Below are 12,835 nucleotides of genomic sequence, written 5' to 3' on the forward strand. Positions count from 1 at the left end.
CCCATCAGCTGCCTCCAGAGTCCCACAGGCCAAGAAGGCCCGATAGGACTCCTTCTTCAGCTTGACGGCATCCCTCACTGCCGGTGTCTACCAATGATTAAACCACCAATGATTTACAATGATTAAACACCCAAACTTACAACTTATACAATATAAAATTCTTCACAGAACACATTACACAGGAAAGAGAATGTTCCAGATGGGTCTTGCATCATCTAACCTGTGTTCACAGTGCACAGATAACAGACCAGATGACTACATGCATGCTGTATGGTCCTGTTCACCAGTGCAGAACTTCTGGCTTGAGGTGTGCAGAGATTTATCAACATGGCTCAGATGTACAATCCCAGCTTCTGCCTCTCTCTGCATACTTGGTCACTTGGGTGATGTTAACATGGAAATGAACACTGCAGGTATCGTCCTGACTTCCTTGTGTATCGCAAAGAAAACTATTCTCATGAATTGGAAGACAAAAAAGAATTTAAGAATTATTCAGTTTAGAAACCTCCTTTCAGACCACATCAGTGATGAGACGATGTCTGCCTCCTCTAAACATCAGCTGGATGAATTTTGTTTTCTCTGGTCCCCTGTAATCAGCTTCATCACTTAGTGCGGGGAGGGTGTGTGACCTTGTTGCACTCCAAGGTTGGGAGATGGTGGGGATCTCTGATGTCTGTCGGTCTGTGGTAGCCTCCTGGTTGGGGATCTTGGCTGCCTTGTTGCTGGCATGGCTGTGTCTCCTGTCCTGGGGGGGCTTGGGTAGGTCAGCAGTTGGAGTTGCCTCGCAGCGGCGGGGTGAGGTTGCTGGCAGGGGGGGATTGGGGGGCCTTGGCTCCGTGGCAGGTTGCCGTGCCGCTGCGGGGTGGACTGGGTGGGGGTCCCAGGCTCCGGTGCCCGGGGCTGTCCCCTGTCACCCGTGGAGGGAGGGTCGGCCTGCACCAGGGGGGCTGGGCTGGATTTGCTGCTGTTGTGGTGGGGGGCCCGTGCCCTGATGCTTGGTTGTGGCCCTGGGACCAAGGTAGTGGGTGGTCTCAGCATGTGTGAGGTCTGTGTGTAGATGTTTGGGTGTCCTGGTCCTTCCGGTTCCCGGAGATGGGGGGCGTGCCTAGTGCCGCTGGCGACTCATCTTCTGGAGTAAGAACCCATTTTCCTCCGGACAAAAATCCCCGGTCCCTTCTCCTTCCCCGCTCTCCATCACACACAGTTAGGGCGTTGGGAAGTGGGCACGTTGTGCTGGGTGTTGAGAAAGGCCATCACGGTGGTCTTGATCATTGCACCCAGTATCTGCTCACCTCCCAACGCCCTACCTGTGTGTGATGGAGAGTGGGGAAGGAGAAGGGACCGGGGAGAAATAACTCAGTTAAGTGGGTGGGCAATGGGACATGGATGAGGTTGGATGGGGTATGGGAAGGGGCATGTTAGGGGGGACACAATGCGATGGATGTGTGTATGATGTAGTGTGTATAAGGAGTATGAGGCCGGATGGAAGGGGGTTATGGGGTGTGTATGTGTGCAGAGTGGAGTATGTGATGGGGTGTGTGTGGGTGTATAGAGGTGGAGCGAGGTGAAGGGATGGGGTCGGAGTATGGGCATGTATAGGGGGACAGTGTATAAGGGAAACTGGGGTGGGTTGAGTGTAAAGCAGAAGACTGAATGGGGACTGAGTAGGGGGTGTGTGATGAGTGTGAGGGTGTGTCGAGGGGAGCGTTTGAGGGGGGGGTGTTATGGGGTGTGTGAATGGTGTGGGGGGCATAGGAGCGAGGGAGTGCGAGATTGGGTGTCTGTAAGCAACAGGATAGATAGTGTGTGTGTGTGTGGGGGGGGGGGGTGAAAGGGCCTTGGTGCCCGGGGGGCGCGGCCTGGCTGCCATTCAGTGGCGGTCTGGGTGTCCTGGCTCTCCATTGGCGTGGGCTGTACCTTATGCCTGCGGGGGGTGGGGGGTTGCCTTCGGGCTCTTGGGGTCCTGGGGCCCACACTCTGTCTGCCCTGGGTGGCCGGTGCCGGTCCGGGCCTGCTGGCGCCTGTTCCCCCTGACCGTGGGGGGCTCTGCTGCCCCCCCCCCCCCCCCCCCCCCCCCCGCCACCTCCTGGGTGGATGCATGGCTGGCTAAGGAGCGGGGCAGTTGGGATCTGTGCTTGGGGACGGCCGCCAGCTGCTAGAGCCTCGGGGTTCTCCGGGCCTTCCTCTCGCCTGCGTGTGGGCGGGGCCACGTTGGCATGATCACTCTTCTCTGAACACGTTCCACTCTGTATGTTCTGCATGTTTAACAGTCACCGAGTCGCCTGCAGGTTCATTTACTAACAACGGCTGGTTTTCTTCCTGTGTGTCTGATCTAGCTTGTGAGCTCTGGGTTTTCCTGATAGTTGATGGCTTTGTCCTCCCGCAGGGGGAACATGACTCCAGTGTGTATGGAGTGACACTATGTACTTCATGTTTCCTATAGTCCTGGTGTGTATGTGGTGTCAAGCTAGCCTTTTGCTAGTGTTAGCGGTTGCCTGCTCTGAAGACTCTCACTGCCGGTGATGAAACAAAGGGTCACTATCTAGGTTGGCGTTCGCTCAAGAGGGACAGGCATGGAATTTTCTTTGGAATTTCCAAAGTTTTTTGCCTGCCTAGCAAGTAGTGTCAGAAGTTAGACAACTTGGAGGACTTGATGTGTATTTAAGTTTGTTTGCTGTTGTGTTGATCGAAAAACCGACAAGCAGCAACAGCTGATATATGAGACATAAGTTTTGAATGTGCCAAGCTAACTTTAGACAAGAACTCTGGCTGGTTGGAAATCCCTTTTTCCATCACATACGCAGAAAGAGCGTAAAAAGCCAGCTGGATTTTGTCTGAAAAACACCAGATCTCTGTCAGTCTGATTTAAGCTGCATCCTTAATATTACCGGTGCTGTCTGTGATGTATAGTACAAAAGGTTTTCCTCCACATTTATTCACAACAGTTTTTCTGTGTTGGCTATGTTGGATTGCTATGTGTATACTTTCCCTGTTAATCCAGCTTGTATTTTTCTGTTGAGAATAAACATGAATGGGAGGGGGTGGGTGGGAGGGAGGGGTGGGTGAGAGGGACGAGTGAGATTGGGAGGGGAGGGGGGGGGGGGGGGGTGTTGGGGAAGGTAGGACTTGGGAGGGAGAGGGATGGGGAGGGTGCTGGAGAGGGGGGGTAGGAAGCAGCGGGAGGGTTGTGGGGAGGGGTTGTTGGGGGGAGGGTCTATGGACGTATCCTTGTCCTTGGGGATCCCGCCCCTGGTATCGTGGTGGCGCCGGCCCGCGATGGTTCTGCTCTGGGTGGGCGGGGCCCGCTGGGTCTTGGCCGGGGCTCTGCCGGGGGGTACAGGTGGTCCTGGGGCCTGTGGGCTGCCGGCTCTCTGTGCGGCCCGCGCTTCAGCACCCGGCACCCGCCGGGCCGGCGTGCCGTCGCCCTGTGCTACCCGGTGCCCCTGCCTCGTGGCGCCGGGTGGCGCCTGCCTGGAGGCTTCCACTGCTCTGGGCTCGGGGGACGGAGGCTCTCTCTGCTTTGCCTGCCCGGGCTCTGTGCGCGGTGGGCTTGCCGGGCCCTGGGGGCCTTGGCTTCCTCCCCTACACCTCGGGTCGTGGTCGTGCTCCCCTACAAGCACTCAGCTGATCTTTGATTGCATGATCACAGGTTGAACACTCACACGTGCACGCCCACATGCGCTCATCTTCCCATCTGCTTCCTACTAAATGTTGCTGATGACTCTCTGTAGGTATGTTTAATAACGGTTGGTATTGTAATTGTTATTTTATTCATTCATTTACTTTTTTACTTTTATTTTTCTTTTTTTTGTCTGCTTTTGAATATTGTCACTATCCTACTTATGTCTTGTTGTATTTTTTCAGTAATTTATATTGTTTTGCAAATACTGTAACTTTAGCAGCTTAGACACGCCTTTCTTTTCTCTCTCTCTTTTTCCTCCTTTCATTTCCTCTTTTTTTCCTCTTTCCCTGCCAGGTCCAGCTCGGCCATATCAAGACTGACGATGATTGCAAAATGATAAAAGGAAAAAAAAAAGAAAATAAAATAAAATAATTATCATAATAATAAAAATGTTCAGATTATCAAGGGCAGCTATATACATGAGATGCCTCCCTTGACAGAGCAAATCTGTCTGGCAAAAATACGGCACGCAGATTGTTGTTCTGTATGCTGAGATGCTGGACAGGACAGGTTAAAAAAAAAAAAAAAAAGATTTTTTAACGTCATATAACAGCTTGATTAGCTGTGGAGTAACATCATATTTCAAATGAAATTCATACATAATCACAAATCAGTTTTTCTCTGATGACCAAAAGCCAGCTGCTAAATACAACAGAAAACACTCAGAAAAAAGTGAAACCTTTTACAGCCTTTATCCATCTCAGGTAACGTGTTGACTTAAATAAAAAAAATAATTAAAAAAAAAAACCTACAAAATAATCATTCTTGCTGGAATGATGGAGCAACACAAATACTATGTCTGCTCCTCATTGGAAACATTTTCCATCTTCCCCTCTCTGGCTGTGCTAGAATATCTGTTTAAATGTGTTTGGTTTTCAGCTTGTTAACATGTAGGTTGGTGCACTCTGCTGGCGACTGCGTGCACGCCTGTGTGTGTACGTTCTCAGTGCTAAACAGCACACAGAGCAGCTATGACCTACTGTCACGTGGCAAACCTGGACGGGACGAAATAAGTTCACTTCCATCACGTTACAGTTCGGGCTTTTCTGTGACAACACATGGTGGTGATAAAACAGCTGGCAGCATTTCAAACCTTACAAAATGTAAGACTAAAACAGTCACATTTCAGGAAGATCTTCAATTCAGATTTGTAAATTCAAGACAAGGTGGCAACCAACGGCAGTTAAAAGTGAAGCCTCTGCAGGAGTGCCAGAACCTGCAGTTCCCTGCAGAGGTGTGTCCTTTTGACTGACATGTACCCCATATCCCGCTGCAAGAAGGAATGTAGAACAGTTTGATAGATGTCAATCATCTGCCCCCGTGCTCACAGCACCCTATCAGCTCCACTTCTTTGACCATTTTTATATTTTTTGGAAGCAACGCGAAGTGCGACGCTGTCAGTATGATGACAGTTGGAACCGCCCAATGAACTTCAATTCAGCTCTTTAGGAACCTCCAGGTGTAACCTACAACAATACTTTTTCTTTTGACAGTGAAAACATCTCCTGTATTTTTCTAAATGAAAATTAAATATATTTCCTATATTCCAGGACAGTAAGACTCTCCTGCTGATCTTCTCCTCATGGCTTGCAGGAAAAACCCTTCTTTTTCCACATTGGCACCATTTGTCCTTAATTTCAATTCAACTTTATTTATATAGCGTCAAATCACGGCAATGCCATCTCAAGACGCTTTACAGACAGAGGGGAAAACATAATGAAGGCCAATTCATAACAGCCTATATAAGGAAACCAAAAAAGTGGTGCTATTATGGAATTCCAAGTTTTCTGAGCTTTCTACAGTGTTACAGTGTTGAATTCTCATCAGACATGTGAACGACACTGTTTTTTATCACCTAAACGCATGTTTGAGTTTGAGTTTGAGTTTGAGTTCCAGCACGCTCTCCGTTCGGTTTCCATGGCGACAAAAAACGTGTGGTTGTAGAGAGTTTTTTCTACGTGGAAATCCTTGTGACGTCCCGGGGGATAAGGTTCGGTGATTGGTTACCTTCTACTGGTTAACAAGGGCATGTACAAATACATCAGGCGGGTGGAAAACGTGGGATAAAGTTATTTCCAACGATGGCTGGTGAGTTTACCAAAGAGAGACATCCTGCTGCATTCGTTGCTGTGGGTTGCTGTTTTCCACTTCGTTTTCAGGCTCTGATTCAGGTTCCAACATGTAGGGCTGGATGCTATGTGTTGACATTGTAGTTTTTTTTTTTTTTATTGAGTTCATATGAGCCTAATCCTTCTGTTTATGAGACGTTACAATGACGGTGAAAGCAGGTGCGGTGCGCGCTCCCGATGTAGTGCAGTGGCGGGAGGCGGGGCTTAATGCGGAAGAGTCTCAATCCACTCGTTTTGCCCACAGGCTGATCTGACAGCCTACGGAGAGGGTCGGTCTGAAGTAAATAAAGCCATTTGTGACAATAACCCCATCAATCCCAGCCCTTCTGGTCTCAGAAATAAAAATAAATTAGCCTGAAATGCACAGAATAGTTCCACTTTAACCAGCAGCTGCAGTTTAAAGATGCATTTTCATAGCACTGTTGCACTCATGCTGGCCACTCAAAGCACTTTACATTACATGTCACGGTCATCCATCACACACAAAGTCATACCCCAACAGGCACAATGCAGGGTTCAGTGTCTTGCCCAAGCACACTCAGGCATATGCTCAGGGGAAGCCTGGAATCACTCCACCGACCTTCCAGTTGGAAGATGACTGGTGGTCTTCTTCCAGAGCCACAGCTACAGGTTCCACTCATTCTCATCAACAGCATATGAAACATATTTCCCAACCTCGTACTCTCCTTGTGTTACTGTCATCATTTTTAAAACAGACAAAATCTTTCTGAATTGAGTCATTGATTAAGCACTGATTTCAAACTAAACTTCTCTTGAACAAAAAAATTAGATAAAGTTTTATTGTTACATCAATCAAAAAACTTTCAGTCAGCAGGAACATCAGCACCCTTTTGTAATTCTAACTTATTTTCAGAACCATAGTGTCTGATTTGCTGCAACTTGCCTGCATGGTGGTGCTCATTGCGAATGGGAGCTGGCTCAGAGGACTTTTCAGGATGTTGATCAGAGCCACAGAAACAAAGATTTTCTGAGCATCCAGAAGATTCTGTTCATCTATCAAAACATAGACAGCAAACACGGACAAGGCAATCTGTAATGACAAAAGAAGAGAAAAAGAAACAGTTGGTTGTTGTTTCAAGGCTTTGAGGATGTGGGAGTTTAGCCACAGCATAATATGTACAGGTTCTGCAATGTCTGATGAGATGGGAAACAATTACTGATCCAGCAACATCTTTCCTGTCCATCATCAGATACCCAACTGGTGTAAAAGCCTGGCCAGAGGAAACGATGGGAGCTACTGCTAATAAAATGCCATCCAGTAAGAAACAACAAAGATCAGGGATCATTTTCGAGGATGGGCCCCAGTGAGGAACTTCTGAGAGAATTCCTCACAGAGTTGAAAACCAGAATGGAAGAGGAAGGACAATCATTGAAGGATAAACCCCTACGTGGTACCACCAGACTGAAGAGGTGGCTGACATCAAGAAGTCCAATCGGTGGTTGAAGTCTGGTTTAAGCTGTTTAAAGAGCCTCTCTGTCAGTCTTATCTGCACTCGTCTGCTATCGTCTAGTCTGGTCTGGCCTGCTCAGGCCAAAGTTCATCTGGCCTGGTCTGGCCTGCTCAGGCCAAAGTTCATCTGGTCTGGTCTGCTCAGGCCAAAGTTCATCTGGCCTGGTCTGGCCTGCTCAGGCCAAAGTTCATCTGGTCTGATCTGGTCTGGCCTGCTCAGGCCAAAGTTCATCTGGTCTGGTCTGGTCTGGCCTGCTCAGGCCAAAGTTCATCTGGTCTGGTCTGGTCTGGCCTGCTCAGGCCAAAGTTCATCTGGTCTGGTCTGGCCTGCTCAGGCCAAAGTTCATCTGGTCTGGTCTGGTCTGGCCTGCTCAGGCCAAAGTTCATCTGGTCTGGTCTGGTCTGGCCTGCTCAGGCCAAAGTTCATCTGGTCTGGGTTTTTGCTTCATCACTCCCTCATGCAAATATCTGAGTTTATCATTCAAAAAGCAAACCTGTGCAGAGTGAGTCTGTGATGATGATCAAAAGGCTGCCAACATAGACTTTTATCAGAAGCAGATCCACAATGCTCCCAACACACGGCAGCTGTTCATGGCCTTCAACTGTCTTCTTCCTCCAGCAGCTGCTCAGCCTCCCGCCACGCTGACTGCAGACATGTTGGCTTCCTGTTTTACTGAAAAGGTTGCTACCATCAGGAATCAGTTCTCTGAGCCTGACCAGCTCAGTCCACCACATCCAGCTAGTGGTGCCTCACTTTGCTCTTTCTGCCCTCTGAATGAGGACCAAGTCTCTAAACTTCTAGTCAACTCTAAAGCCACTAGCTGTCCTCTGGATCCGGTCCCTACCGACATCCTGCAGAGCATTTTACCTCCAATCAGTCTGCAGTGACCCATATTATCATCTCCTCTCTGGAATCCGCTGTCTTTCCCTCTGTCTTCCAGCAAGCTCGGGTCACCCCGCTGCTGAAGAAACCCACACTCAACCCAGTCCAGGTTGGAAACTACCGGCTGGTCCCACTGGTGCCGTTCATGTCCACACTACTGGAGCGAGTCGTCTTCAGTCTCAGAGCTGACACAGGAGGGAGGTGGAGTGTTGCAGCATTGTTGTAGGGACCGTTTCTGCTCCAGTGTCCTGACTGACAGCATGTGTGACACCCAGAACTCTGTAGTGGCCCAGACCAAGAACTCCCTCTTCCCTAGTCCACCCCCTGAATCCCCCTCGGGCATGATAGACATGTTGGGGTCCCTGTGGAGACCATGGTGCATGCTGACAAGGGTTAAAGGGGCGGTGAGCTGCTGTGGTCGACGCCGGGCAGCAGACGAGCCTCTGAGGCTGCATCTGAATATTTTAGTCATGTGATTATAGTCTCATAATTATAATGTTCTTCTGTTGAATACTGTTGCAAACATATCATGTGGACCATGTTCTGTGCTGTGGAAATCCTGGACTTTGGATCATAACTGTATCTGTGTGACACTATAGTGGCAGTGGATCCATAAGTCAGTGTTTCCCTGGGAAAGCTGAACACGACCTCTCCAAGAAGCTTTAACACATGAAGACGATGTTGGTGTGTTGTTCCTGTTTTAAAGTTAGAGATTTTACCTCTCTTTTTTTCCTATACCACCATGCTTATCTTCAACATCTCTCAGCTGGGTATTTAACAAGCTCAGCCCAAAGTCTTTCTCCGTTTATTTTCAGTCCACGTCAATTTATTTGGTCATACAAGACATAAACATAAAATAACTGTAATCTTAAAGAAACAAAAGTCACCATTTAAATGTCTGAAAGGAATTAAACAGAAGTCCAAGCCCATCCAGTCCACGCAATGCACACCAACCCAACAGAATCAGCTCCCAATGCCACAAATCCTGTCCCTCATCTTTCGGTTTATTCTTTACTTCTTCCAATGTGTTCTTACACTGAAAATTATTCTCAGATGATAGAATTGTGTGTCCTCTAGGAAAAGGGTTCCATATTCATACGAAGACCAGCTTTTATGCTGTTACAAAAGCTTTAGGAAGAACAGCACAAACAGCTATTTTACACAGGATTTTTATGTTTGTTCCTGTCTACACATGCTATGACATCACCCCCTTCAGTGAGCATAAGGCCTTTAATGAACACACTCTTCTTCCTCACTTCCCTTTCTCATGTTTTCCTTTCCTTTGCTTTGCCTTCCTCATCCAAGCTTCTCCTTATCTCTTACACCTGCACTGATCAGTTGTTTGTAAAATACATGTAACCATGTTAGATGTGCTCTGAACTCGTCCTCTGCATCTAACAGTTCTTTCTAAATTTCTTAAAATTTGCTAAACTCTGCAATAATACACATTTGTCATTTAATCTTTAACCTCCTCTTCACTAAACTGTTAGAGGAAGATAATATTCTTTCTTTTCTTTCCTGGTTCATCCAGGCACGTTCTGCCATATCTAACAGAGTCTGCCTGAACTAGGCTCTACTGTCATCATTTGGAGAAATGCCCATATACTTCTCACCAGATAAATCCACAGGTGGGTTGAGATCCCGTTGTGCTCGACCGAAACTGGTGACTGTGGCCCTCGTCACTCTTAAGGCCTATTCGAGGTTTGAAGATGAATCTGTTGGATTCAGGCGGCCTGCCCCTCAGTCTGGTCCCGGCAGAAACACATGAGATCCCACTTCTGACACCAAATTATTGTGGAATTTATCCGATGAGGGAAAAAAAAACTATAAATCAACTGTTTTCTGTTCAATTTATTGACCATGTACAGATGTTGCAGGTGAGAGGTCTGGAGAGCTCTGCCCCTGCTCAGTGTGCTACAGTGTTGTTTAACCATACACAAACAACCTTTGCCTGGCAGCACTAGTCAAAACGACTGCTAGCTTGGAGATAACAGTCAAAGCTGAAACAGGCTTTGAACAGAACACTTAGTTTTATGCATGAATCTACTAAAGCAAGCTTACTGAACTACTCTAACTACGCAGAATATACATCTTGTACTACTTAAAAGAAACTTAATAAATGAGTAACATATTAAGACTACACTGTACGCATAATTCCACCCTTACTAAGGCTACTTTGGTGTTCACGTTTAACACTACCTCTGAACCCCTTTTGTAGCATCTTCCTCCTAGCCGATATCGGGGTGGCACTTTTAATAACTCCTGTTATCATATGAGATTATTTGTGTATGTTCCGGGCCCTCGCCGGGACCCGTTAGTAGATTTTTCTCTTTGCACTGATGTCGTGTCGTCACCTCATAGCTTGGCTGAGTCCGATGGAGATTTCCCCATAATTGGTCTTGTCCCGGGTCCCAAGACTGAACTGAGTAAGGTGTTGGTTGTGCTTAATGGTGAATTGGAAGTGGAGGATTACTTTGAGATGATGACTGGCATGTCCTCTCAGAGTAATGACTGGTTATTTCTGGCTGAGCAGGTAGGAGTGCCTGTTGTAGTTGCTTGTGTAGCCTGCCTGGGGCCCAGACCTGTACTGTGTGTAGTTACCACTCCACCTGAGTTTGACTCTGCCTGTATGATTGATTTGCTCTCTTCTGAAAACCCCAACCCTAACCCTCTCAGATATGTATTTCCTGAGATGTTCCTGAGTGTTTTTCAGGATGTTTTATGACAAATATTCTTCAACCCTGCCAGGAGTGGCCATTCTGATGTTTAGATATTCCTTTATCTCTTTAAGCAGTTCATTTTTTCTGAGTTTGTTTTGTTGTTTTATTGTATCCATTAATAGTGGTTCTTTTGTGTTGATCCTGAAAGGATCAAAAGGGGGGAATGTTGTAGGAATTATGTGTATAGTGTAGTTTTAATATGTTACTCATTTACTAAATTTCTTTTATGTAGTACAAGATATATATTCTGCATAGTTAGAGTAGTTCAGTAACCTTGCTTTAGTAGATTCATGCATAAAACTAAGTGTTCTGTTCAAGGCCTGTTTCAGCTTTGACTGTTGTTATCTTCAAGCTGGCAGTAGATTTGACTAGTGCTGCCAGGCAAAGGTTGTTTGTGTCTGCCTAAAGATCACTGTAACACTCTGAGCAGGGGCAGAGCTCTCGAGACTTTTCGCCCGCAACATCTGTACATGGTCAATAAATTGAACAGAAGACAGTTGATTTATAGATTCATTTTTCATCGGATAAATTCCACAACATATGTGAGATGTGTTCTTCAGAATCTTGTTATTCATCTTAAATTAACAAGATGTAATTGATCAAAAGTTATTTAAACATCAAACAAAAGCGTTACTTGAACAGTCTTATTGTATTTTAATCAACTGAACAACAGAAATCATAACAAATGTGTATTTTGTTCAGTAATGTCACACTTAGATTTTCATGATTTCTTTTTTCCTCAGAACAAATCCAAGATATGATGACAATGACTGTTTGTAGTTGGTGAATGAGGTCTATTGTCTGCTGTGTGTTCTTACACACAAGATGATACTGTGTGTTATAATAGTATTACCGTAATTAGAAAAAGAGACTATTTTTGAATGAGGGAGCAAGCAGTGATGAAGGCCTTCATGGCTACTGTGCTGCTTGGCTTGTGGACACTGCCTTCCCTGTCAAGCTCCCTCTCATGCCTCTCTCATCCTCGACTGCAGCCAGATGGCAGATCAGGTCATTTAAGCTTTAAAAGGAGTCATTTCCTGTGCCAGGTGGTGGGGGCCTCACCCCTCTGATACTCTTTCTCCCATTAGGAAGTTTAATACAACTTTTCATCTTGCATCCTTCCTTTAAAATGCCCACAAAAATGGCAGATTTTTCAAAATGGTTGACTTCCTGTTTATTTTATTTGAAATATTGTAGGGGGCGCTAAGGAGCCATAGTGATTCCCATCCACCATTGTTCAATTTAAGACATTTCAGGGCATGACTGTCATCCCCCTTGCCAACTTTGGTGGAGATCAAAGGTTTTCTGGCTTGCTTACAGGTACATCCTGTTTCATGGTGTTCGACCATCATTAGACATGGTTACATTTGGCAGTTTGCATTTCAATAGGTCTTCACATCACCTTTGGTTCTCGGGCCTAAAAAGTAAATAAATAAATAAAAAAATTAAAAAAAAAAAAAAAAAATCTGCCTCCAGCACTATATGGCAACACCTGTGTCCAACTGGACTTGCAGCAATCTGGCCAGTACTTTTATATGATGTCCTCAGCTATTTAATTTTTTTACTTGTTTTGTTCTCACTCTCTTATGTCAGTCGCTTTTGGAAAAAGCATCTGCTACATGACAATAGAATAGAATAGAATAGAATAATGATGAACGTGTGACTCACCAGGAAGGACGAGGAGTTAAAGGAAGCCAGAGTGATGGAGTAAAGGATCTGAGATGTCTTCAAAGCACTGAGTTCTCCATCTCTCAGGCCATTGACCCGTCGTAGGAAAGCTTCTTCCCATGAGTAGAACTTAAGGATCTTCACTCCGCCTAAAATCTCGTTCATCAGTTTAATCCGACTGTCAGTGAACTTCATCTGAACTTCCTGTTGTGCGGCAAGAAGGAAAGGATGAGTTAGAACATCCAATTTCAACTCAAGACTCAAACACAAACTGTCTTCTCA

The 12,835-nt window shown here is 46.2% G+C and overlaps 1 protein-coding gene across 1 annotated transcript in view; it reads right to left on the reverse strand.

Moving 5' to 3' along the window:
• Positions 1–12,835, reverse strand: part of LOC306768564 (multidrug resistance-associated protein 1-like) — a gene marked incomplete at both ends in the record, with an annotated part of 243,670 nt that overhangs the window by 105,398 nt on the left and 125,437 nt on the right. The window contains 2 exons of the mRNA XM_079256972.1: positions 6,716–6,862; positions 12,554–12,757. Of these exons, the coding sequence (XP_079113098.1) occupies positions 6,716–6,862; positions 12,554–12,757 (351 nt within the window). The remainder of the gene's footprint in view (positions 1–6,715; positions 6,863–12,553; positions 12,758–12,835) is intronic.

The sequence above is a fragment of the Telmatherina bonti genome (assembly GCF_933228915.1).
Source record: "Telmatherina bonti genome assembly, chromosome: 17".
NCBI lineage: Eukaryota > Metazoa > Chordata > Actinopteri > Atheriniformes > Telmatherinidae > Telmatherina > Telmatherina bonti.